General features: G+C 34.9%; 1 protein-coding gene across 5 annotated transcripts in view; it reads right to left on the reverse strand.

Annotated features, from left to right (window-relative positions):
- Positions 1 to 23,025, reverse strand: part of Herc1 (HECT and RLD domain containing E3 ubiquitin protein ligase family member 1) — a 185,032-nt gene that overhangs the window by 130,326 nt on the left and 31,681 nt on the right. For all 5 annotated transcript variants that reach the window (XM_076850910.2, XM_076850909.2, XM_076850908.2 and 2 more), the window contains exons 2-7: positions 17,524 to 18,479; positions 10,809 to 10,904; positions 6,003 to 6,197; positions 4,868 to 5,179; positions 1,924 to 2,020; positions 1,129 to 1,272 (exon numbers count right to left, since the gene is read on the reverse strand). In XM_076850910.2, coding sequence (XP_076707025.1) covers positions 1,129 to 1,272; positions 1,924 to 2,020; positions 4,868 to 5,179; positions 6,003 to 6,197; positions 10,809 to 10,904; positions 17,524 to 18,453 — 1,774 coding nt within the window. In that variant the 5' untranslated portion in view covers positions 18,454 to 18,479. The remainder of the gene's footprint in view (positions 1 to 1,128; positions 1,273 to 1,923; positions 2,021 to 4,867; positions 5,180 to 6,002; positions 6,198 to 10,808; positions 10,905 to 17,523; positions 18,480 to 23,025) is intronic.

The following is a 23,025-nucleotide window of genomic DNA, read 5'->3' on the forward strand; positions in this document are numbered from 1 at the left end:
GGAAGCTATGTTTTCTAATAGCAGAAGATGTTAACAAGTGACCATTTTTTGCAGAGTATGGTGGCATACACCTATAATCCCAGAGACTCAGGAGGCAAAGGCAAGAGGATTGCAAGTTCTAGGTCAATCTCAACAATTTAGGGAGACTCTGTCTCAAAATAAAAAGGAGTCGGGGTTTAGCTTAGTGGTAAAGCATCCCTGGGTTCAGTACCCAGTACTTCTCTCACACAAAAAAGAAGCATTTATTTTGTTGAGAGAAAGTTAACAACAAACAACTAATAACCTTTTGTTTTGAATGTCAAACAATTAAAATCACTTTATAGAAACAGAAAAATTATTTTTTCTTTATTTCTCTGGCATAATACACAGGTTCTACGCAAAAAAAATGTATGTTCATATAATTTAAAACTTAAAAAAGATTCAATAACTCATGAAATAGAAAAATTGGCAAACCACTGTAAAAGGAAAATAAATGCCCAAAATAAAAATTCAATCTCACTAGATATCAAAGAAATACAATTAAACGATACCATTTCATTACAGAAATTAACTTTTTAAACAATCTTAATTTTTATACATACTCTTGTTAAGAGATATGGGCAAGTGAGCAATCACACTTCTGGTAGTTACAAACAAAGATTTGGTCATTTGATGCAATGTTGTATTTAATACTGAAAAATTTGAAAGCCATCTACATATTCAGTAACGAGAAACTGGTTTTATAAATCATAATACAGACACATGAAAGAATACTTTGAGTCTTTTTTAAAAATGATATAAAGTTAAATTGCTGTAGAAAATATATTCATAAAATACTGTTATATAAAAACCACCAGATTTTAATCTATCTATGGAATACACACAGGTTTACTTTGGTGTATGAAAAACATCTATGCAGGGAATATATGTAAATATGTTTATAAACATGTTTATATACATATTTATATATTTTAAATTTGTCTACCAAACCATTAATAATGTTAAAAGTACTGTTAGTAGAAGCACAGTTTATTTTAATTTTTATTTATACTCATCTGCATTGTGGGTTTTTCTACACCAGGCATGTATAACTGGGGGAAAAAAAAGAAACAAAAAGCCAAAGCTATCCATAAATAATTTTTTACATACCATTGTCTCCTCCTCCAAAAGACCATACAGTTCTTCCATCTTTAGATAAAGCAATAGTATGTGAACTGCCACAAGAAACCTCTCCTACATTGCTAATGTCTTTTACTAATGTTGGAATGTTACGGCTATTACTGTCACCGTGACCTTGGGTAAAACACAAACAACAAAGAAATAATATTAACTCTTTTTGTCTAAGCCATCACTTCAAAAGTAGAATAAAAATTACAAGCTATTTTTAAATGCAAATAAATATAAAAAATAGAATCACTTCTAACATCCTCTCAACCAGTCTTCCAGGTTATTCCCAAACTGGCGCATCAAGCACTTCAATGAATCATTAGAACATTTATCTATACTCCTATCTTAGTACTAACATTATTCTGTCTTGTACCATGCTCATGTCAACTTATTTTCACTATGTAGTAGATTATAAATTTCATCATCATGACGGTATGTTTCTTATCCCTAAAATCCCACAGTGCCAGGTCTTAATAGGTAAGTTCTTCCTAGATTTAATTACATTTTAAATATAAGTACAATAATCTAGGTATTATCTATAAAATTATCTTCTTCTGAGTGTAATGACTAACAAAACTAATGGCCTATTAAGTCTATTCTCCTGGTTGGTGATGTGGCTCAGTGGTAATGCACCTTGCCTGGCATACCAAAAGCCCTTGGTTTGATCCCCAATGGTGCCCCAAAAAAACCAAAACTCTCTCTTACTGTTTCCCAATAATCATAATCATTTCTGGTTTTCTGTGATAATATAACTTCAATTTTTAAAAAATATCTTACCTAATCTTCCAAAGTCTCCTTCACCCCACGTATATAATTCTCCATCCTCTGTGACAGCCGCGCTATGTCTGTATCCAGCTGACACACAAACAACTACCTACAATGCACACAGTGAATTTGATTAGCACACAGACACTAAAACTATCTGTTTTTAATCCCATAAACAGACAATTTAGAGATACTAATATTTACAACTCAACCAGGAATTGCCATGTACAGATGTGAAGGCTGTACTCAGGATAAGGGTGACTGGCTAAGCTGTCAAGTCACAAAAAGTCACTGCAAAGGCTAGTAGGGGCCCTGAAGATGAGTCTAATCACCTGCAGGAATACAATCTCACCAATCAAGTCTTTATTCAAAGTTGGAAAGAGAGTAACACCCATGAAACAATGGATGACAATTTTTCAAATATAAAACCTCTAGTCCTGGTTTATCAAGAAAAAGTCATTACATGATAAGGATAACTTTCACAAAGGCATTAACTATTACCAATAAGAAAGAGCAAAAGCAGTATATTAACTTATAATAATTAACTCCTAACATACCTTTCTTTTTAACACCAAGGACTGAACCCAGGAGAGTTCAACCACTGAACCACATCTCCATTCCCTTTTTTCTTTATTTTGAAGCAGGGTCTCACTAAGTTTCTAAGGCTGGCCTTAAACTTGTGATCTTCCTGCCTCAGCCTTCCTAGCTGCGTAGATTATAAGCATGTGCTTTCATATCTGGCTGCTCCACATCTTTTTAACCTCCAAAACTTAGAACTCACTTTATAAAATACAAATTTGAGGTTCAATTAAAAACATTGAGCAATAATACTAAGCTAGCAAGTTTTCAAATTTTTATCTGCAAAATTTAATTTTAAATGTTGTGACAATTTTCCTTCATGATACTCATACTATGTTGTTTTTAATTGGTAATGTTTCCATTATAAAAATGGGGCATTTGGGCTGGGGTTGTGGCTCAGTGGCAGGACGCTTGCCTAGCATGTATGAGGCACTAGGTTCAATTCTCAACACCAGGTATCAGTAAATAAAATAAAGGCCCACTGACAACTAAAAAAAATATTTAAAAAAAATGCGGCAGTCAAAGGAATATAAACAGCTGGGGATATAGCTCAGTGGTAGAGTGCTTGCCTAGCATGGGCGAGACCCTGAGTTTACTGCCTAGAATCACAAAAAACAAGAATAAAAAAAAAATCCATAAAATTCAAAGAAATAAAGTAAATAAATGAAATCAAGGAATAAAGTAAGTATCAGACCAGAAAAATACAATTTCAAATCATATTTATCTGAAGTTCTTTATTGCTTCATATTCAACATTTAACAAGTATCCTCTGAGGCTTTCAAAGTAGAATGTTTTGAGGCCCAGTGCCTTTGGGTTGATCAGTAAATTATAATACTGCAAGTTATTTATTCATTTCATAGTCTCTTATGAAGGAAAAGTGTGACATTTGTAAATCCGGTCTAAAATTAAAACTTACAAAGATCTTTTGATTTAAGAAAACTTTCATGGGGGCTGGGGATGTGGCTCAAGCGGTAGCGCGCTCGCCTGGCATGCGTGCGACTCGGGTTCGATCCTCAGCACCACATACAAAACAAAGATGTTGTGTCCGCCGATAACTAAAAAATAAATATTAAAAAAAATTCTCTCTCTCTCTGTCTCTCTCTTTTAAAAAAAAAACAATTAAAAAAAACTTTCATGGAAAGAATGTAATCATTTAAGTAAATATAAGTTCATCTGTTTTCTTTAAAGAGATATAAAAAGAATGAATCTACACAGCTGTGGTTGTGGCTCAGTGGTAGAGCACTTGCTTAGCCTGTAGGAGGCACTGGGTTCAATCCTCAGCATCACAAAAAAGTAAATAAATAAAATAAAGGTCCATTAACAACTACAACTAAAAAATATTTTTTTAAAAAAAAAAGGGTATCTATGTTCAGTTTCTAATGGTGCCAATTATTTGTGTGAAATTCTAGGTAATTATTGAACCACTCTAAATGCTTCCTCATTTAAGCCTGCTAAAATGCCACCTCCTCCAAGATTATCCCTGTTCCCATTACCTAATATCACAACCAGTCCAAGTTAGTCTCTGTTACACTCCTCAGTTTTCTTCTTTAATATTATCTGAAAGTATTTTATATTATTTTATTTATCTCTACCCTGAAAATTAAAGTTCTATGAAAGCAGAGACCTTTTCTTCTCTTATTCACTGCTATATATCTAATGCTTATAACACTACCTGCCACTTGGAAGGTAGTAAATATTTGTTAAATTAATGAAAACTACCTCATAAGAATAAGAATTATTCTTATGAGAATACAAGAATTAAAACTGAGCCAGGCATAGTGGTGCATGGTTATAGTCCCAGCTACTTTGGAGGCTGAAATAGGAAGACAGTTCAAGTTCAGAAGTTAAAGGCTATCTTGGACAAATAGCAAGTCCTCAACTCAAAACAATGAAATAAAATAAAATAGACATTTATAAAGAATTAAAATTGAGGCTGGAGATAAAGTTCAATGGTAGAATGCTTGCTTATCATGCGTGATGCCCTGGGTTCAATTCCCAGTATCTCAAACTAATAATAATGATGATGATGATGTATGTAAAAGTACTGTGTAAACTATAAAACAGACACACAAAATTTAAGCCAAGAGAAAGAGGGGCAGGCAACTTCATAAAGAATACATCAAGGGCTGGGGATGTGGCTCAAGTAGTAGCTGGCATGCTTGCGGCCCGGGTTCGATCCTCAGCACCACATACAAAGCAAAGATGTTGTGTCCGCCGATAACTAAAAAATAAATATTAAAATTCTCTCTCTCTCTCCCTCTCTCACTCTCTCTTTAAAAAAAAATTAAAAAAAAGAATACATCAAACTCTGAAAAATATTATCAACAATAATACCACTATATCTAATTACTTTCAAATCCAGAAAGATATCACATACCTTTCCTTGCAGAGGTCCCTGAATAAGTTTGGGATATTTCTGTGTTGAACTATTTCCATGTCCCAGTTTTCCATAATCACCATCTCCCCAACTGAAGACTTCTCCTTCTGTTGTAAAAGCTAAAGTGTGACCATCAGATCCTTTAGAAGATGAGACCTTTTTAATGGACCTGTGAGGCTCAAACGTTAACTTTTTTAAAGTAGACTGATTATTGGAATCTCCAAGCCCGAGTCTCCCATAGCTGCCTTTACCACAAGCTCTGACAGAACCATCCGTAGAAATGACAAAAGTGCAATACTGTCCAGCTTCAATCTATAAATGAACAAACAGAATCACAAATATAAAATGCTTCTGTGAAAATCAAGTAAAAAATTTAAGGTTGTTTTATCAAAGAGGCTCAAAGGAAGTATTTAAAGCAGAATATGACTCTTCAAAGAGATCAAGGTAGTAAATAGAAATTAAGAAAGCATTAATGGTATTTTCATACAGTCTACATCACTGAGCTCAAATTCATGTATAAATTTATAGATACAGATTTTTCTGGGTTATCTGTTAGATCATCAATGAATGAAACAACAAAGTAAAATGTTTTAGCCCCCCATAATTGGGGAAAAAAATAAAATTTTCCTATAAGTTCCTTAGAATTCATTATGACAAGAACCACAGAAAAAACCTATTTGTTGGGGGGCAGAAAGCATATTTTAATGAAAATAATAAGAATGTTCTAGCTTAGGCTACAAATGTAAAAAAAAAAAAGGAAAAGGAAAAGAAAGAAAGTGATCATAACAAGAAAATGAAATAGCAAAAATCTGGGAAAGGGAAAATTCTAGTTTTTATTTAGTCTGTTTTCCATTTATGTTGAATATAATGGTAAAATTTGTTCCTATTACTGAGGATTTTTGAAAATCCAGATTCAAATTTAATTTTTTGAAACCAGGAATGTTGTCAGAGATATGAGATTTTAAAAATGCATTTTTCTTTTATGATGAAAAATTCAAGAAGTGTGATATAAAAACACAGACAAGAAACAACCAAAACTTTTCACTCAATATATGTTCTTAACATTATTTAAAGCAAGTAAGTATGAATATATAATCCATTATCTACCAATTTATAAGATATATACAGAACTTACAGTCTGAGCATCAGAGAAACTAGGAGCCAGTTTGGGTTGTAATATTTTCTCCTGTGTGCCTTCTACCAACTGATGGCTGCTGTTGCTCCCCCAAACATAAACCTCACAGGTTTCAGAGACAATAGGAGCATCACCAGTCTGAATGCTATCTGGGCTAGCACATGTTCTTGAGTAATCAGAAGCCATTCTACAAACCTATTAAAATTAAAAAATATATGCAAAAAATAATCAGACCATTTTTAGTCTAGACATTTTTATTTAAAATATATTTTTTTAAATTTTTTCTAATTAGTTATACATGACAGAATGCATTTTGACACATCATATATAAATGGAATATAACTTCTCATTCAAGTCTACATATTTTTATATATTGAAATTACTTTGCCTTTCCTTCTCGTGCTCTCATGGGCTCAAATCTAAAAATACAACCAGTCTTAAACATAGATAGCTAGAATATTTACTCACACAGAAGAAATCACTAAAAGATATTAATAAAGGAGACAAAAAATGAAGGAGGCAAAAAGGGGAAGAGGGAGAAATACAATCAAGCCTTTTTAAACAAAATTTTATTGTTGCATAAAATTATGAAAAAACAAATTCAAAAAACAAAGCAGACAAAAACTATCATTGATAATTTTATTACCTTAATACAAAATTATTTTTATTTATGTCATCCCAGAAATTTTCATATACATATTCTTTAACAGTCAATACAGCCATGAGCAGAAGTATAAAAGTGACAAAAGATACAAAAGTCTCATGCAAAATTTTCATGTCAACATCATCTTTATGAATGAATAGATAATATTATAGCCGGTGTAAAAATCACAATTTACCACTTTCCTTTAATAGGATATTTAGATTCTTTCTACTCTTGTTATGCAGGTAGTTTTTTAAAATATAGTTGTTATTATATTTTTTATTACTTCTTTAGTAGAGAACCTCAGAAATGGGATACAATATGTAAAAAAAAAAAAAAAAGACAGCAATCTTATGATTTTTGAAACATATCATACCAAACTGCTTTCTAAAATGGTGCTATAATATTATGTTACCAGCAATGTATGAAATAAGGGCTGCCCTAAAAATAGTGAAGGCCCAGAACAATTCAACAACACATATATAAATATATGTGAAATAAAAGTCATGGCTTTTTTGCCATTTGTGTTGAATGTAATGGTAAAAGTCAGTTGTCATTCACAATGTTTTTTATTAAATCTAGGCTCCTCACCAAAAGTAAAGGATTCAAGGTGGTTGGTTGCCCTAACCAAGGAATGAGTCTATATGAGAGTAACAGTCTCACTGCATTTATACCAATAATGGGTTAAGCTTTTAATTTTTTTTTTACAAATTTAATAGGGGTAAAAGAAGTATGCCATTATTTTAACTTCACATTTCTTTATTATCAGCAGAGCTAAAGTTTTTTCCATCTATTTGTTTACCACATTTTGTGAAGTGAACTAAATTTTATCCCTTATTTATTAGGGCTTACAGGGTTTTTACTGACATATATGAATTCAATATAATTAAAATACTAACTGACTAAAGCTACTGTCAATTTGTTGTCTGTCTTTTGGGTTTTTTGCATAATAAAGCAAAACAATAAAAGATAAATCTTAAATAGTCAATATATTCATTTTCTACCACATTAAATGGGAGCAGAGAGAATAGTTTTATTCAGAACCTTTAAATACAATGCAAAACAATAGAATAATATGTATGTCTGGCAAATATTTTACAGTGAACACGAGTGCAGTTCTGAAGACATACAAACTAAGTGCAAGTGAAAACTGCCAATCCCTATTAAAAGATCTGAAATTTGGGGCTGGGGATGTGGCTCAAGCGGTAGCCCGCTCGCCTGGCATGCGTGCGGCCCAGGTTCGATCCTCAGCACCACATACAAACAAAGATGTTGTGTCCGCCGAAAACTAAAAAAAATAAATATTAAAAAATAATTCTCTCTCTCTCTCTCTGTAGAAAAAAAAAAAAAAAAGGATCTGAAAATTTTCTAAAGACATAAGAAAGATGGTGGGACCAGGAGGGTTAGAATTGTTAAAGATCCCTTATTGTAAGAGAGGGCAAATCACAGCCCTCCCCGATGGGGGATGGGGTGAAGGAAGGAAGGAAGGAAGGAAAGGGCTGAAGAAGAATAAAAAACATACACATAGGGGCAGAGGATGTAGCTCAGTGGTAGGGAACTTGCCTGAATGATTGAAGCCCTAGGTTCAATCCTCAAGACCACAAAACAAAACCACCTCTTAGGGCTTAAAAATGCATTTTTTAAAAATAAATTGGATGTGAGGGGAATGCATAGGATTCTGTGAAGATAGTAAGATGACAAGTAACAGCATCAGCACAGTTTTTTAAACATGCCAAATCACTACCAAAAAAAAAAAATCCCAAGTTCATACTTAATATTCATAAAAAATGACTAAGTAGCCCTAACAACCCCAAAATAAAAGTAGGTGGGGCCAGGCCATCTACTTAGTAACAGTATCTGTGCAGAAGGAAGTAATGGAGTGTCTAATAGACCTTACAACAGGAGGAACCCCAAACAGTCAATCAGATTCTCATTAGAAAGGGTAATAAACCACTGGGCATGGGCCACATGTCTGTAATCCCAGTAGCTTGGGAGGCTGGGACAGGCCAGCCTCAGCAACTTAGCGAGGCCCTACAGCAATTTAGAAAGAACCTGTCTCTAAAAGGGTTGGGGATTTGGCTCAGTGGTTAAGCCCCTGGGTTCAATCCCCTGTATAAAATTTTTAAAAAGACAAAAGACAAAAAAAGAAAGAATAATAAGCCCATTTCAGAACAGCAGCTACAACTGGAAAGAGTTCTGCACTTTCTGTCAACAACTAACTATTAGGGCTCTGTGATGAATTTTGAGGAAATAATCTTAACTCTTGTGAACTTGAAAAATTAATAAGCCAGGACTCCCTTCCAGGACAAAACCCCCTAAACCAAGGAGAGACTACGAGCAGTGGAAGCAAAAGACAAACAGAGATGAAAGAAGGAGAAGGGGAAGATAAAAGTTGAGGAGAACAAGAAGTTGGGAAAACCGCCCCCACCCCTTTTAACCCATGTAGAAACAACAGAAAAAGGGTGTCTATGAAGATGTCAGAAAGGCTACAGTGAATCCCAAACCATTCAGAAAGTTCAAGAAAATTAAATTTCGCATAAAAATAAACAGGAAAGTTCTGAGTCCAAATCCGATATGAAGTTATTATAAGAAAGAAAGGGAAAAGAAGAATCCCTATAACAAAAGCACAGCAAGAGTTGCCCAATAAACAGAAAAAAAAATGTAATCTAATTCAAAACCAGTTAAAAGGGATTAGAAAAATGCAAACAAGATACGAAAGAAAAAACACAAATCTGAATTAGAAATACTCAAATATGAAGTGACATAACTCAAGAAAGATTTTTTTTTAATTTCAGAAATGAAAACTAAAATAGAAAAAAATTCCAAACATACATTGTACACTATATGAGTAATGAAAGATGAAAAGGAAGATAATTACAGGATATTCTAAACTCTAACATCCTTTTAACCTTAAGAATTAGCAGTCTCAGTAGATGGAAAGAAGATATAAATGTAGTATAGAAAAGGTTAAATAAAACTTCTATAGCCCTGAATTCGAAAGTGTCAGTATAAACCCACATTTTGGCTTTAAGTACACATGCTTCCCAGCTCTATCTACTTTAAAGCCTAGAGACAATAAGATCAGCTTTTATTAGCAGTGAGCATCTCTAGCATCCTGATTGTGGTATTGAAATCATATTTCCCAATAAAAGAAACCAGAGGTTGTTGCATTTTTGTTTTGAGAACAAAAGCAAGCAAGCAAGCTGATGAATTAGGGTTAAAAAACGTACATGATGAGCCAAGAATAATGTGCCACATTGGATAGCAAGGAAACTATCAAAGATTATTAGCCTTATGGAAAAAGAACTTGGGAACAACCTTGAGGAGATAACACCCTGAAGAGACTATTAGCTAAAATGAAGCAATATGACCTTTACTACAGATAATAATTCACTAAACTAAAATTCAAATCAGTTTAAATCTATGAGTTCATAATGATATATTTTTAATATTTTTAGTTGTACATGAACACAATATCTTTATTTACTTACTTTTATGTGGTGCTAAAGATTGAATCTAGTGCCTCACACATGCTAGGCAAGCACTCTACCACTGAGCCATAACCCCAGCCCCATAATATTTTTTAAATGAAGTTAATTGGTCAGGTGTGAAGGACTGTAGAAGACCAATTCATCAAATTGAAAATGGGTAACTAAAAAGTGTGGGGGGCGGGTAGAGTGCTTGTTTAGCATGTGCAAGGCCCTTCACATGTGCAAGGCCCTAGGTTCAATCCCCCATGCTTAAAAAATATAAAAAATAAAGTTACTGGTATATGATCAAAAATTCAAAATAAATAAAAGGAAATACATTAAAGAGTATATCTCCTTGAAAGAAAGGAACCAGGGGGAGGGAAGTGGGAAGGGAAAGGAGAAATACTAGAGAATGATATGGGTAAGTTATATTGTGTGCATATGTGAATATGTAACAATTAATCCCACCATTATGTGTACTTATAATGCACTGATAAAAATGTGGAAAAAAGAAAAATATGTCTCCTTCCCACCCCAGGCCTTAAACACCCAGTTCCACTCTCTAGAAACAACCTCTGATACAACTTTCTTTCACAGCCTTTGCAGAGATCAAATGGTATGTTTTTAAGGAATAAATACATGGTATAGCATTTTAATACAAAGTAATTTTTATTGAAAAAGATGATTACATACCTCTTCAAAGAGACATAATGCTGCCTCGTAAAGTGAGCACAAGCCATCAGAGGTTCTGGTTGGTTCTCTCCACTGACTCCGATCAGCAGATGAGCCCTACAATAAACGTGGGATACAGTACAGGAAGGAGAGACTCTTACATACTAAATCACTTAAATATTCTACAAATAGCATCTACTTGAAGAACTTTTTATGTGATTATGTACACTGAGACCAAATCCTAACATTAGGTCATGAAACAAGACTTTTAAACAAAAGTATTATAAAAGATCTGGCTATTGGTCAAATGGTAAATTAAGTACCAATCCTTCTGGTTACCTTATTAAACAGTTGTTTGTCCCAAAGGTCACAAAGTTCCAAAAATAGTCAAGGAGGAGGAATTTTGCCAATCACATTGTTTGGTTGACCAATAAGTGAAGTCCCAAGAAATACTCTACTCCCTTTGGGTTTTTTGCCCACATACCCACAAAGATACAGGGGCAAGCAGAATACAGCTGGCTTGAGTAATGACCCTGACCAGAGTGGCAAAAAGTCTGTCTTTCCCTTCTTAGTTTTGGCACAACCACAGTCCAGGTCTTGTCAATTCTTATAGCTACCTGCTTACAGAAGCAACAAGGCATCCTTTTCCTAGCATGGCTGAGGAATCACATTACTTCACTGGGACTTAATGCCTATTCTCCATAGTAATTCCGATAAGGAAAATCATTATCTTAATAAAAAATGATAAATCAGAAAGGTAACTAAATATCCATTCTCTATCCTTAAATCTTTAGACCACTTTCATACACTGTTAACATACAGTAGGAAGTTCAACAGTCCAAACTGAAATTAAAATAAATTTGTGGTTTTCCAAGTACTCAATTAATTACCTTTCATCTAAATAACCATCATCCAAAATAATGTCACACTTTTTTTCCTCTCCTATATTTGTCTGCTTAAGATAATAAAATGAGGGCATAAGACTGGATGAAGTATATTACCTTATGTTCTTGTTATTTGATTTTACTCAAAATTGCTTCAGTGGCTCCCTACTGTATATGCAATCAAGTCCCAAAAGTGTATATAGAATGGGATACAGGCTTGCCTTGCTTGCAGCCTCATCTCATCGCGTTCTACCCCATTCATCTAGGGGCTTGCTCTCTGATACCTTTGTGAATTTTAGTCCTCCCATTTGTAAAGATCTCCCATTCCTCCCATTTACACACTTTATGTTGGCAGGTAGACTCCTCCTTTCAACTAACTTCAGGGGTCCTTCCCCCAAAGGTATCCCCCAGCCTTTTACTTGTGTCTCATTCACCTCCTCTCTACAGATCTCTACTAGTCAGCCCACTATCATTAATTTGAAATGTCTGTGCATCCCTCTTTCATTAAACTGTGAGCTACCCAAAAATACAGATGCTACAAAGCTTATTTATCTTTTTAATCCAACACCTACCATATCTGGCACACAGTGCTCAATAAACACCTAGTGGCATCAAAGGCCAAAGGGGTTTATATAGTGGTTCATTTTTTAGAATTAAAAGATGTACACTGATATTATAATATAAGTAACTTTATCTTTTCCTCTATTCTTTTTTAAATATAAGTTGAGAATTTTGTGTATGCCTACACAAACATGTAGGTAGCAAAGAGTAAGAATCAAATATGTAGTTAAAAATTCAAGTCTCATAATTAAGAACAATATAAAAAACTGCTAAATGATATAACAATAATTTCCACTGTTTTTCCTCCTTTAGAGAGAGAGAGAAAAATCACATTTACAAGGCACAGTATAATTTTGCTTTGTGGAATAAAGAAAAGGAATATTTTTTTTAATTATGAATTCTTGAACCACTTCTTCAACATTAAAAATTATTTTATTTTAAAAGTTATTTGCATTCTTTGTGTTATATTTTATTATCTAAAAGAAAGAACTATGTTCATATTATTTTGGCCTATTTAATTAGGTTTTTTATGTAAAAAAACTTTTGAAAATTGCAGACACTTTGCCAAACAGCAAAAATATTTTAAAAATTGTTTGGGCTTGCTGTTCAATACAGTTGATATTACTATTGTTATTAATTTATGTTTGTTTTTATTTATGTTTGGTTTTTTGTTGTTTTTTTTTGTAAGAGAGAGAGAGAATTTAATATTTATTTTTTAGTTTTTGGTAGACACAACATCTTTATTTTTTATTTTTATGTGGTGCAGAGGATCGAACCCAGTGTCCCGTGCATGCCAGGCGAGCGTGCTACCACTTGAGCCACATACCCAGCCCCTATATGTTTGTTTTTAACTATGTATTCAACTTCTCTTCACCTAGATAGTGTATCTAGGCAGAGCAGTAACCAAGAGACCTCAATTAGGGTCCTGGTTCTGAGTTATTTTGGGATATTCACTTAAAACTCTTTTGATCTTACTTTTTTCAGTATAAAACGGAAATTGCAATCTATGTTACTCATTTTTACAAGAACTAAAATGACATATTTCATGAGAAAATTTGCAGTCTGCGATGTATTGCATCCATTAGCAATTATTATATTTCTCTGTTATAATGGAGTATTTCCCCCCATGATTCCCATGGGGTTTTAACTCAAAGCTATACTTTTAAAATCTGATCCATCTTTAAGTTTATTTAATAAATTCTCTTAAATTTCTATATTTGTGTACTTCAGATGACTATCAAAGACAATTATGAAGCAATTTATAAAGAATTAGCTTCATCTTTCCAGATTTTGAGTTTTGAAGCACTGGCAGTCAAGGTCAACATAAAGAAATTTTAATCATAAACAGTTTAAAGATTGGGGGGAAAAGAATCACATATTTAAATAAAATTATAAATTAAATTTATTTTTGTTAGGCCTTGTTCTAGGTACTCAAGTGGGAGTTATTTGCCCCACCCTCTAACTTCTAGCTTGGAGACAAATCCTGTCCCAGTCATTCAACTGAGGAAGCTGAGGTGGGAGATAGTAAATTCAAGGCCAATCTGGCAAACTCAGCAAGATCTTATCTAAAAATAAAAGGGTCTGAGTATATAGTTCAGTGACAAAGTGCCTCTGAGTTCAATTCTCAGGATCAAAAAAGAAAACAAAGAAGGAAGGAAGAGGGGAGAGAAAGAGAGAAAGAAGAAAAGAGAGAAGAGAAGAGAGAGAAAAAAGAAAAAGAAAGGCAGAGACAATCAGATCAGGCTGGGATCTAGTATATCAGGAGAGGCTCTCTATATTTCCAGAGTTTTCAGACTAAACAATAAAGGTTAAGAAACACGAGCTTTGCTGGGCACCATGGTACACGCCTGTAATCCCAAAAGCTCAGGAGGCTGATAGGATTGCAAGTTTGAGATTAGCCTCAGCAACTTTCAAGACCCTATCTTAAAATAAAAAATGAAAAGGGCTAGGGATGTAGCTTACTGATAAAGTACCCCCCAGTAACCAGAAACAAACAAACATGAGCTTTGGAGACCAAGAACATCATACTCTATCACTTATCATGCAAGGGGGAATAACTAATACAAAATTCAATTAAAAAAAAAAAAACATTCCTTTCCCCTAAAACCAGTCTCATAGATTTAACTAAGATTCTATCTATTGCAGGCCTGAAATGACTTTGTAAGAGCCAAACTAAACCAAACAAAAAAGATTCTTCCCCAGAGTAGATCCTAAACTTTGAAAAAAGCAATCCAGTTTTCTAAGGTACCCTTGGCTCTATAAGGGCCCTTATAGATATATATGACCTTATAGCTATATATGTATGCCCTTGGAGGGCAGAAAGGAGTTGACTCCTGAGTAGGTACATTTGGTATTTAGTCAAGGAATGAGAGGCCAAGTGCAGAGAAAACTGAAAATCCACCAATAAAATTAGTTTATTATATTTAAATCTGTTTTAAGGTTAGCATTTGTGGAAAAAAAAATATTGATTTACCATGACAGGGTAAAAACTCACAGAATAGTTTTAAAAAGCACAGGCTTTGCAGACACTCAGGGTTGAAAAGAATTACTAATGTCTGACCTACAAAGGGCTCAAAATCAGAAGTGCATGTTATGTTGTTGCTCAACAGAGGTGTAAATCCAAGCTTACAGAGTTGCTTTATCTTCAAGATTAGGGTAATTAATATGTACTACACATGATAATCGAATGAGACCATACATATAAAACACCTGATGGGTAGTAGAGTAGTAGGGGCTGAGAAAAGATTCTCTTCCTTTCTTACATCAGGTAGTAGAGAACAGTACATAAAAGCAAAAGAAAAAAGAAAAAAAAAAAAGGTGGGGGGATGAGATAGTACAGGCTAATTAAATGAAGAATAAAACACATTATATATGTAAGTTTATATATTTACTGTAAAGATTTCTTAGAGAAATTTAAATCATCATAGTAGATATGCATGTAAGCCTATTTCAAAATGCTAAAAGATAGCTAGGGTAAAGCTCAGTCAGTGGTAGAGCACTTGCCTAACATACAAGAGGTCCTATGTTCAATCTCCAGAACTGCAAAAAAATAAAACGCAAAATAAGAAAAAAAGAAGAACTGAAAAGACAATGAGACTAAACAGATATTGTGGAAAGTAGTCTAGTGTCCTAGAGTACACACTTCTTACTAAAGAACAATATTATAAGATAAAGCTTTAGAAAGTAAGGTGGGGAAGAAGTCTCTGACTCAAGATATCTAGCATTTTGTTCCAGAAGGAAATATACCATAGCCAAGTATATAATCATGTAACTATACTGTGAAATAATTAATAACTTTTTTGTAACAGACAATGTAAAATAAGAAGCCTACAAAATGAGAAATTAATATGTGATTATGAGTAGATAATATTATCTAGGTCGTTAAATGATATTACAGATTTAAAAGCAATATAAAGTAAAAGAAGGTTACAAGAAAGTAGTAACAATCAGAAAACAAAATTAGAAAAACAAATTGTGAGATTTAAATATTGAATAACACAAAGAGGTCTAACTACTTCCCCTCAGTTATTAGCTGAAGACTTTTTCTACTTTAGTCATTGCATTCTTTATTTAAGGTTTTCACCTTAAATAAAGACCATAGGATCTCTGTCAGCACTCCCTAACCCCCAAAAAGCACACTTTCTTGTCTTTTTATTTATATTACAAAATTCAAATTTTCATGCCCCTGTAAGCCCAGCAAGATGGGAGGCTGAGGCAAGAGGATCACAAGTTTGAGCCCAGTGTCAGCAACTTGGAGAGACCTTGTCTCAAAATAAAAAATAAAAAGGATGAAAATGTAGCTTAGTAGTAAAGTGCCCCTAAGTTCAATCCCTAATATGGGGGTAGGAGGCATAACTGAAAGTTTTGTAGATCTTATAATCCAAAATTTTCAAGTAGTTATTTATGAGAAATTAATTTTAAAAGAAGAAATTGTATAAAACAAACAAACAAACCTGATATTTACAGTTCAGTTCATAGATGCAAAACTAATAAGCCAGGTAAGAATTTAAATGTCCCTGCTTTGAAAATAAATTCAACATAATCGTTCTTGTCAAACATTTCTGTTAATCCAAAAGCTTTGTGTTGTACTTGTTTAGACAGGGAAAAGACTTGAAATGTATACATATAATCTACAAGTGGCATTTTTAACTATCTTAACTAAATAAATTTGTTAGTTGACATTTGGTAATAAAGGACACCAAAAAGACTGATCAATCACAGCTACTCAGGAGGCTGAGGCAGAACTGCCAAGTTTGAGACCAGCCTGAGCAACCTAGCAAGACAACCTAGCAAGACATAAAGCAGGGGAGGGAAGGCTGAGGATGTTATTCAGTGGTAGAGCACTTATCTAACATATGCAAGGTTCAATCTCCAGTAACACTAATACATACATACACACACACATATATATATACACACACACAATCAACATAACCTAAGTGAAATTAAATCAGCTTATAAGTTTTTGAATCTTAATATCCTGTATTCGTATTTTAAAACTCAAATTTCTATTCTTGGTTTCACAAAATTTTTACATTTCAGTCTTAAAAATTGTTGAAATTGATCACACTGTATTTTGTTGTTTATTCTTTAATATGGTATCCAAGGTTGTGATGGTCAAGTAATTAATTTCCTCTAACAGCACACACTTTTCATAGATTTTTGCTTAGGTCATCACTCCCCTTCACGCAGGTCTCTACTCAAATGCCACAACCCAGAGAATCCTTCCATGACCACATTAACTAAAGTACCATATCTTTCCCCTCTCAACCTCTGCCTTGATCCTATCACTCTCTATTCCCTTTTCTTTTTAGAACTTCTCACTACCTGAAATTATATATTTATTGTATGATGTCCTACTTGGCTGTTAGCTCTATGAAGGCAAAAACTGTATATCCTCAGGGCTGTATTCCCAGGGCCTAGACTAATACCTAGCATACAGTAGATGATTAATAAAAACTGGGAAGGGTGAAATTGGAGATGCTTTCAAAAGACCTCCATAATCACTAGCCAAGATTTACATGTAAGGTTACTAAAACATAAAGAAGTGTTTAATGAATTAAGAAGTCATAAAACAAAGCTACAAACTAGTGATGATCCAGTGGTCTTATTAGCTGACCTGTCCCTGTTAACATGTATAAAGATTTCTTCACACAAAGTACAAAATATTTAATTAACATAACAATACCAAAATCTGAAATCATTCTCTACTATCAATAATTCATTAAAAATAAGGTTGACTTTTACAAAAAAATGTTACAAATCTTTACATTAACATTTTCAGTACGTACCAAAGAACGCCTCATCTGCATTAATATAGTCATAAAGCAGTCAAAGCTGATCATTCCTTCCTGGCTTGATAGTAGTTTGTTTTTCTCCATGGTATTTACAACCGCCGAAGCCCCCAAAGCCATTTCTATCCATTCAAGAAGATACCGCAAAGAGCCTCGCTGAGCTGCTAAACCAAGCAGTAACTCAGAAGCTAATCTACGACCTAAAGTGTCTGCCCCAGAATTCGGAATAGTTACTCCTTTAAGAAATGTTGTTACTTGTGATAAGCAGTCCAAGCCCATAGGAGGAATCTTGCTTTCATTTGCTAAAGATAACGGTGGCAAAGAGCTCACAACTTCAATTGCAGTATGAATAACATCATTGCAAAGACTGAGACCAGGTCCTGACACAGGCATCATCCAACTCTGTCTCAGAAGTGCAAATAATAGACTCAGACCAGTTCGAACACCCATTTCTATAAGTGCATCAGTGCTTGACCGAGGACGTTCACTAACGGAATGGACATCTGCTGAACCAGAGCTGCTCTCCGGAGAATGCTGCTGCTGTTTCACTTTGCCTTTGTCATGGTATTTATTAGAAAGTGCATAAAAGACACGCTGTAGTACAAGCAGTCGTTTTCGAAGTGCCCCAGCAAATGGAGAATCCGAACATACCATCTTTGCTAGTGCTAGTTGACTGCTAAGAAGGGCATCCAAATAATGGTCCTGTTCATCACTTGAAAGAGATTCACGTTCAAAGTCTGGCAACTGTGGTCCTTTGAGGCATAAAACTTGTTGGGGCAAAGGTACTACTTCCTTATTGCTCACCAGTTTAGAATACAGGACAGCAACTCCTTCTCTTGTAGCAATAGATTCACTGTCCTCTGTAATCCAGGAGCTGTTCAGATGTTCTAGCCATTTCAATTTCACTGGTGGAACCATAGTTGCCATCTTGATTTATTCCTCAGCCATTAGTTCTATAAAGGGAGAAGAGAAAACACTCAAAAACATATATGGATAATTTATAAAATGTTTCTAAATTTCCATCTTACATTACAATTACTGATTTCAAACTGGTGAAATAACAATGTTAGTACTTAGGTTATATAAGACATTAACATTAGGGAATGTTAATGGTTTGGATCTGTAATGTCTCCAAAGGCTCAAGACTTGGTCCCTAGCTGGTGGCACTACTGGGAAATGGTGGGAAACTTTAAGAGGTAGGGCACGGTTGCAAGAGGTAAATAACTGGGGAGATGCCTTTGAAAGTTATATTTTGTCCCTGGACCCTTCCTTTCTATATTTCTCAAGTGCTTGAGATGAGCAGCTCTGTTCTGTCACGTGCTTCCTGCCTTGCCACAGGCCCGGAAAAAACAGAACCAGTTGATTGTGGAATGAAACTCTGAAACCATGAGCCAAAATAAATCTTTTTTCCCTTAAGTTGATTTTATCAAGTATTTTGTCACAGCAACAAAAAGTTGATTAACACAGGGGGAAATGGATGAAGGGCTATGGAATCTCTCTGCCTATAATCTTTGCAACTTTTTTAAAATCTAAAATGCTAAAATTTTTTGAAATTTATTTTAAAAAATAGTGATTTCTTCAGATGTACCTTTTCCCTTTGGATTCTGATTTCACTATCAGTATAAGAGTAGATTCTACAAAACTGATTACTCCCAATTTTTTTCTTTTTTAAAAAAAGTATTTTATTTTCACTTTCTAGTAAAAGAAGGGTGAACTTACATAAACAATCAAACAAACTCGGCATATTCCAAGAATTAGGAAGAATAAAATTTTTGAACCTACCACTATGAATTATTTTGTGCAATCCTCTCCATATTTTTCATTTGTTTTTTGTGTGTCCTGGGTCATTTTCCTTCAGGCATTATCATCAAAGTGTTTAAGTTACATTTTTAAAAATAACAATTAGGAATAATGAAGGTGAGAGAAAGTCAGTTTTCTTTGGGGATACCTGAAAAATCAGTATTTTCCAGCTATCAAAGTTTCAATTATCACCTTTATATTTTATTGACAAATATTTTTTTCTTTGCTCTTATTTTATAGAGATTCTTTCTCAAATATCTGGTTTCGTTAACGGGTACTTCTCAAATGCATGAATCATCTACTCAAATGCACACCTTTTTATGATTAGTATCATCAAGCCCTCAATCTTACATAGGTGTTTCTGATTTTTGTTTTGTTTTTTCCTTTGGTAGTGCTGTGGATCAAACTCAGGGATCCATATATTAATCAAGTACTCCATCACTGAGCAATGCTTGCTTTTTTCCTTATTTATTTTTGAAGGGGTCATCCTTGTTTATTTCCTTAGAGGCAACTTTGACACCAAGTCTTATTCTATTAAAAATTGTTTCCAGGCTGGGGTTGTGGCTCAGCGGTAGAGTGCTCGCCTAGCACAGGCGAGGCCCTGGGTTTGATTCTCAGCACCACATAAAAATAAATAAATAAATAAGATCAAGGTATTGTGTCCAACCACAACTAAAAAGAAAGCATTAAAAAAAATTGTTTCCTTTTTTCATCCACTTTTCTTCTCGCTTCCATTGTCCCAGTGCCAAGATCTTTACATAGTTGATCCTTGTATCTCCAACTCATACCTTTTGCTTAATTCACCTATACAATTGTGCACTTTACCTCTCCACAAGGATAGCAAACAAAAAGGCATCTCAAACTCTACATATTCAAACCTGAACTCCTGATCCACCACTACCACCATCACTGCCCAAACCTGTTCCTCCTAGACGTTCCCATCTCAATAAATAGCAATTTTATCCTTCGAAGATTTTTAGACCAAAAACCTTAGGGGCTGTCACTGATTCCTTCCTTTCTAATACTCAATTAGTGAGCTTTATTTTTAAAATCTATCTAGAATCCAAAACAATTCTCACCCTCCATTGCTACCACCCAGGTCACTGAAAGAGCATCCTAACTGGTCTCCCTGCCAACTTTTATTCCATACCCCACTAAAATCTATTCTAATAAAATAGGTTGATGGGGCTTTTAAAATGTAAGTAAGACATCTCTTCTAACTAGGATAGTATAGTCTGGGGACAGACCAAAGCTCTGGCCAAGAATAACTACAAAGGACAGGTAATTGTAGTCCATGTAAAGGCACTAGAGAGTTGTTGAAGCAACAAGGGTAACTGGAATCAGGACTCCAGAGAAGAGGAAATTGCAGAGAGGAAAACTGATATAAGCAGAAGGCCTCTGAAAAGCAGAGCAGTTAAGAAGATATGGATTCAAGTTCAATAACATAAAGAAAAATAAAATGGGTCAGAGAGAAAGAAGTGGAAACAGAAGAGAAAATATTTATTTTTTCAGGTTGAATATCCTTTATTCAAAATGCTTGGGATCCTAAGTATTTCTGATTTTTTCAGATTCTGGAAATAAGATATTTGGGAATGGGACCCAAGTCTAAACAAAAAATTCTTTTGTTCCATATACATCTTATACAGATGAAGGTAATTTTTGCAAGATTTTTAGCATGCCTGCATTTTGACCAAAATCTATCAAACGTGCTTAGGTGTAAATTTTCCACTTGTAACATCATGTTGGCTCTCAAAAAGCTTCAAATTTTGGAACATTTGGAATTTCAGATTTTCAGATTAGGGATGTTCAACCTGTATTAGATTATATTAAAGAAGAATAACAAAAACAGAACTGATTTTAAAACTTCAATCCAAGAAAACTTTCAAAACTAGAAAAATTTCTGAATAAATATATTAAGGGTTCACAGAGTACCTGGAAAGACTGGGTAGCTCAGTGGTACTTGCTGAGCATGAGGCCCTGAATTTGAACCTAGCACCTGGGGGAAAATATCATCTGAGAAAGTTAACCAAGACTAATCAACTCCAAGACAAGTCTAATAAAAATATGAGATTTCACCAGGCACAGTGGTGCATACCATATTCCTAGTTACATGGGAGGATGAGGTAGAAATATCACAAGTTCAAGGCAAGCTGGACAACTTAGCAAGACCCTGTCTCAAAAATAAAAAGAGCTGGGGATATAGCTCAGAGGTAGAGTGCTTGTTAGCATGTGGGAGGCCTAAGGTTCAAACCCTAGTATAGCTACACACACACACACACACATATATTAGATTTCAAAGACATAGACAAAATCCTCAAGGCCTCTAAGCAAAAAGATGAACTAACTCAAAAGGGCAAAATAATTACCCTGGCATCAAAGAGATGGAGCAAGATGGTGGCCTAGGAAGATTGTCTAGCAACCGTCTTCCCACAGACATACCAATTTGAACAGCTATTCACCAAACTACCTTTAGAAGAACTAACGAAGCTAGGTGAGAGATCATAGTACCTAGTTTTAGTATAATTAAAAAAAAAAAAAAGACACACTGAAAAAGGCAGGAAGGAAAGAATTGCCCATGTAATCCACTCCCACAACCCAAGCAGTGTGGAAAGAGATGCTTCTGACTTGGGAAGGGAGAATAAAGTCCAGTCCTTAGACTTGAAATCCAATACCCATAGTGAAATCTCACAATTCCTGATCTAGGCCCATACCTGCAGACTGAGTCCATGGAACTATGTTACCCAGATAGCCAAAGGACTGCTACCATCTCATGCAGCAGAGAGGGAAGTACTGGATATCCACTTACTGGAAAGAAGGGCAAAAAGCTCTTTGCCTTGGAGCTCAAGACACTGCCTTGAAGGCCTACCACAGTAAGACCCAGCATCAGACAAAATACAAAGGCCTATACTGAGGCCTAAGTTTTCAGTCACAGACTCTATATCTGTCTCAGAGTCAGGCTAAATCTGCTCATAAGTGAGACAGAATAGTTTTGGCCTGCATTGCTTCCAGCCTTGTTGTGGGTCTCAGACACACCACTCCCTAAATGCTAAGGTGTGAAACAGCTCAGAGTTACCTTGGGCTTGGAAGGGACTCTACCAAATTAGGCAGCACATCTATCCCAAAACCAGTGCTTACAGATGGAGTTTGAGACTTGCCTCAATAACGGGCAGAGACCTGCATCGTGATAGAAAAGACTTGGATTTGGGCCTGCATCATCACCAGGTGCAGCACAGGCCAAGGTGAACCCCTGAGATTTTGCAGGTCCTTGTATTTGTGAGACGCAGGTGTGACTCAGCTTAGCATACACCTCAGTGACTAAGGAACTGTCTTCTCCAGCACTACCCCAACTACAGCTTGCATAGCATCGAACAAATTTCCACTTGCTGGTGGTAGGACAGGATAAGCATAGGACTTTGTCTTGGAAATCAGTGCTAGGTTAGTGAAACTTAATACTGGGCAGATCCTAATGGTCCCCATCCCCAGACCAATGCCCACACATGGAGTCTCTGCAACAGCCCTACTGTCAGGTAGAGCCATGTGGCCCCAGTCTATCAGACTTCTATTCCAGTCAGCATCACTTGCGGCTGGCCGTAGCAGTTTTGGGTCATGAATGCACCTCAGCAGTAGGCAGCCCATAGCATTGATCCTACCCAATGCTGCACTGGTCTTGGCAAACTGTGAGCTAAGGATATAAAACAG

Source organism: Callospermophilus lateralis, chromosome 3 (genome assembly GCF_048772815.1).
Source record: "Callospermophilus lateralis isolate mCalLat2 chromosome 3, mCalLat2.hap1, whole genome shotgun sequence".
Classification (NCBI taxonomy): domain Eukaryota; kingdom Metazoa; phylum Chordata; class Mammalia; order Rodentia; family Sciuridae; genus Callospermophilus; species Callospermophilus lateralis.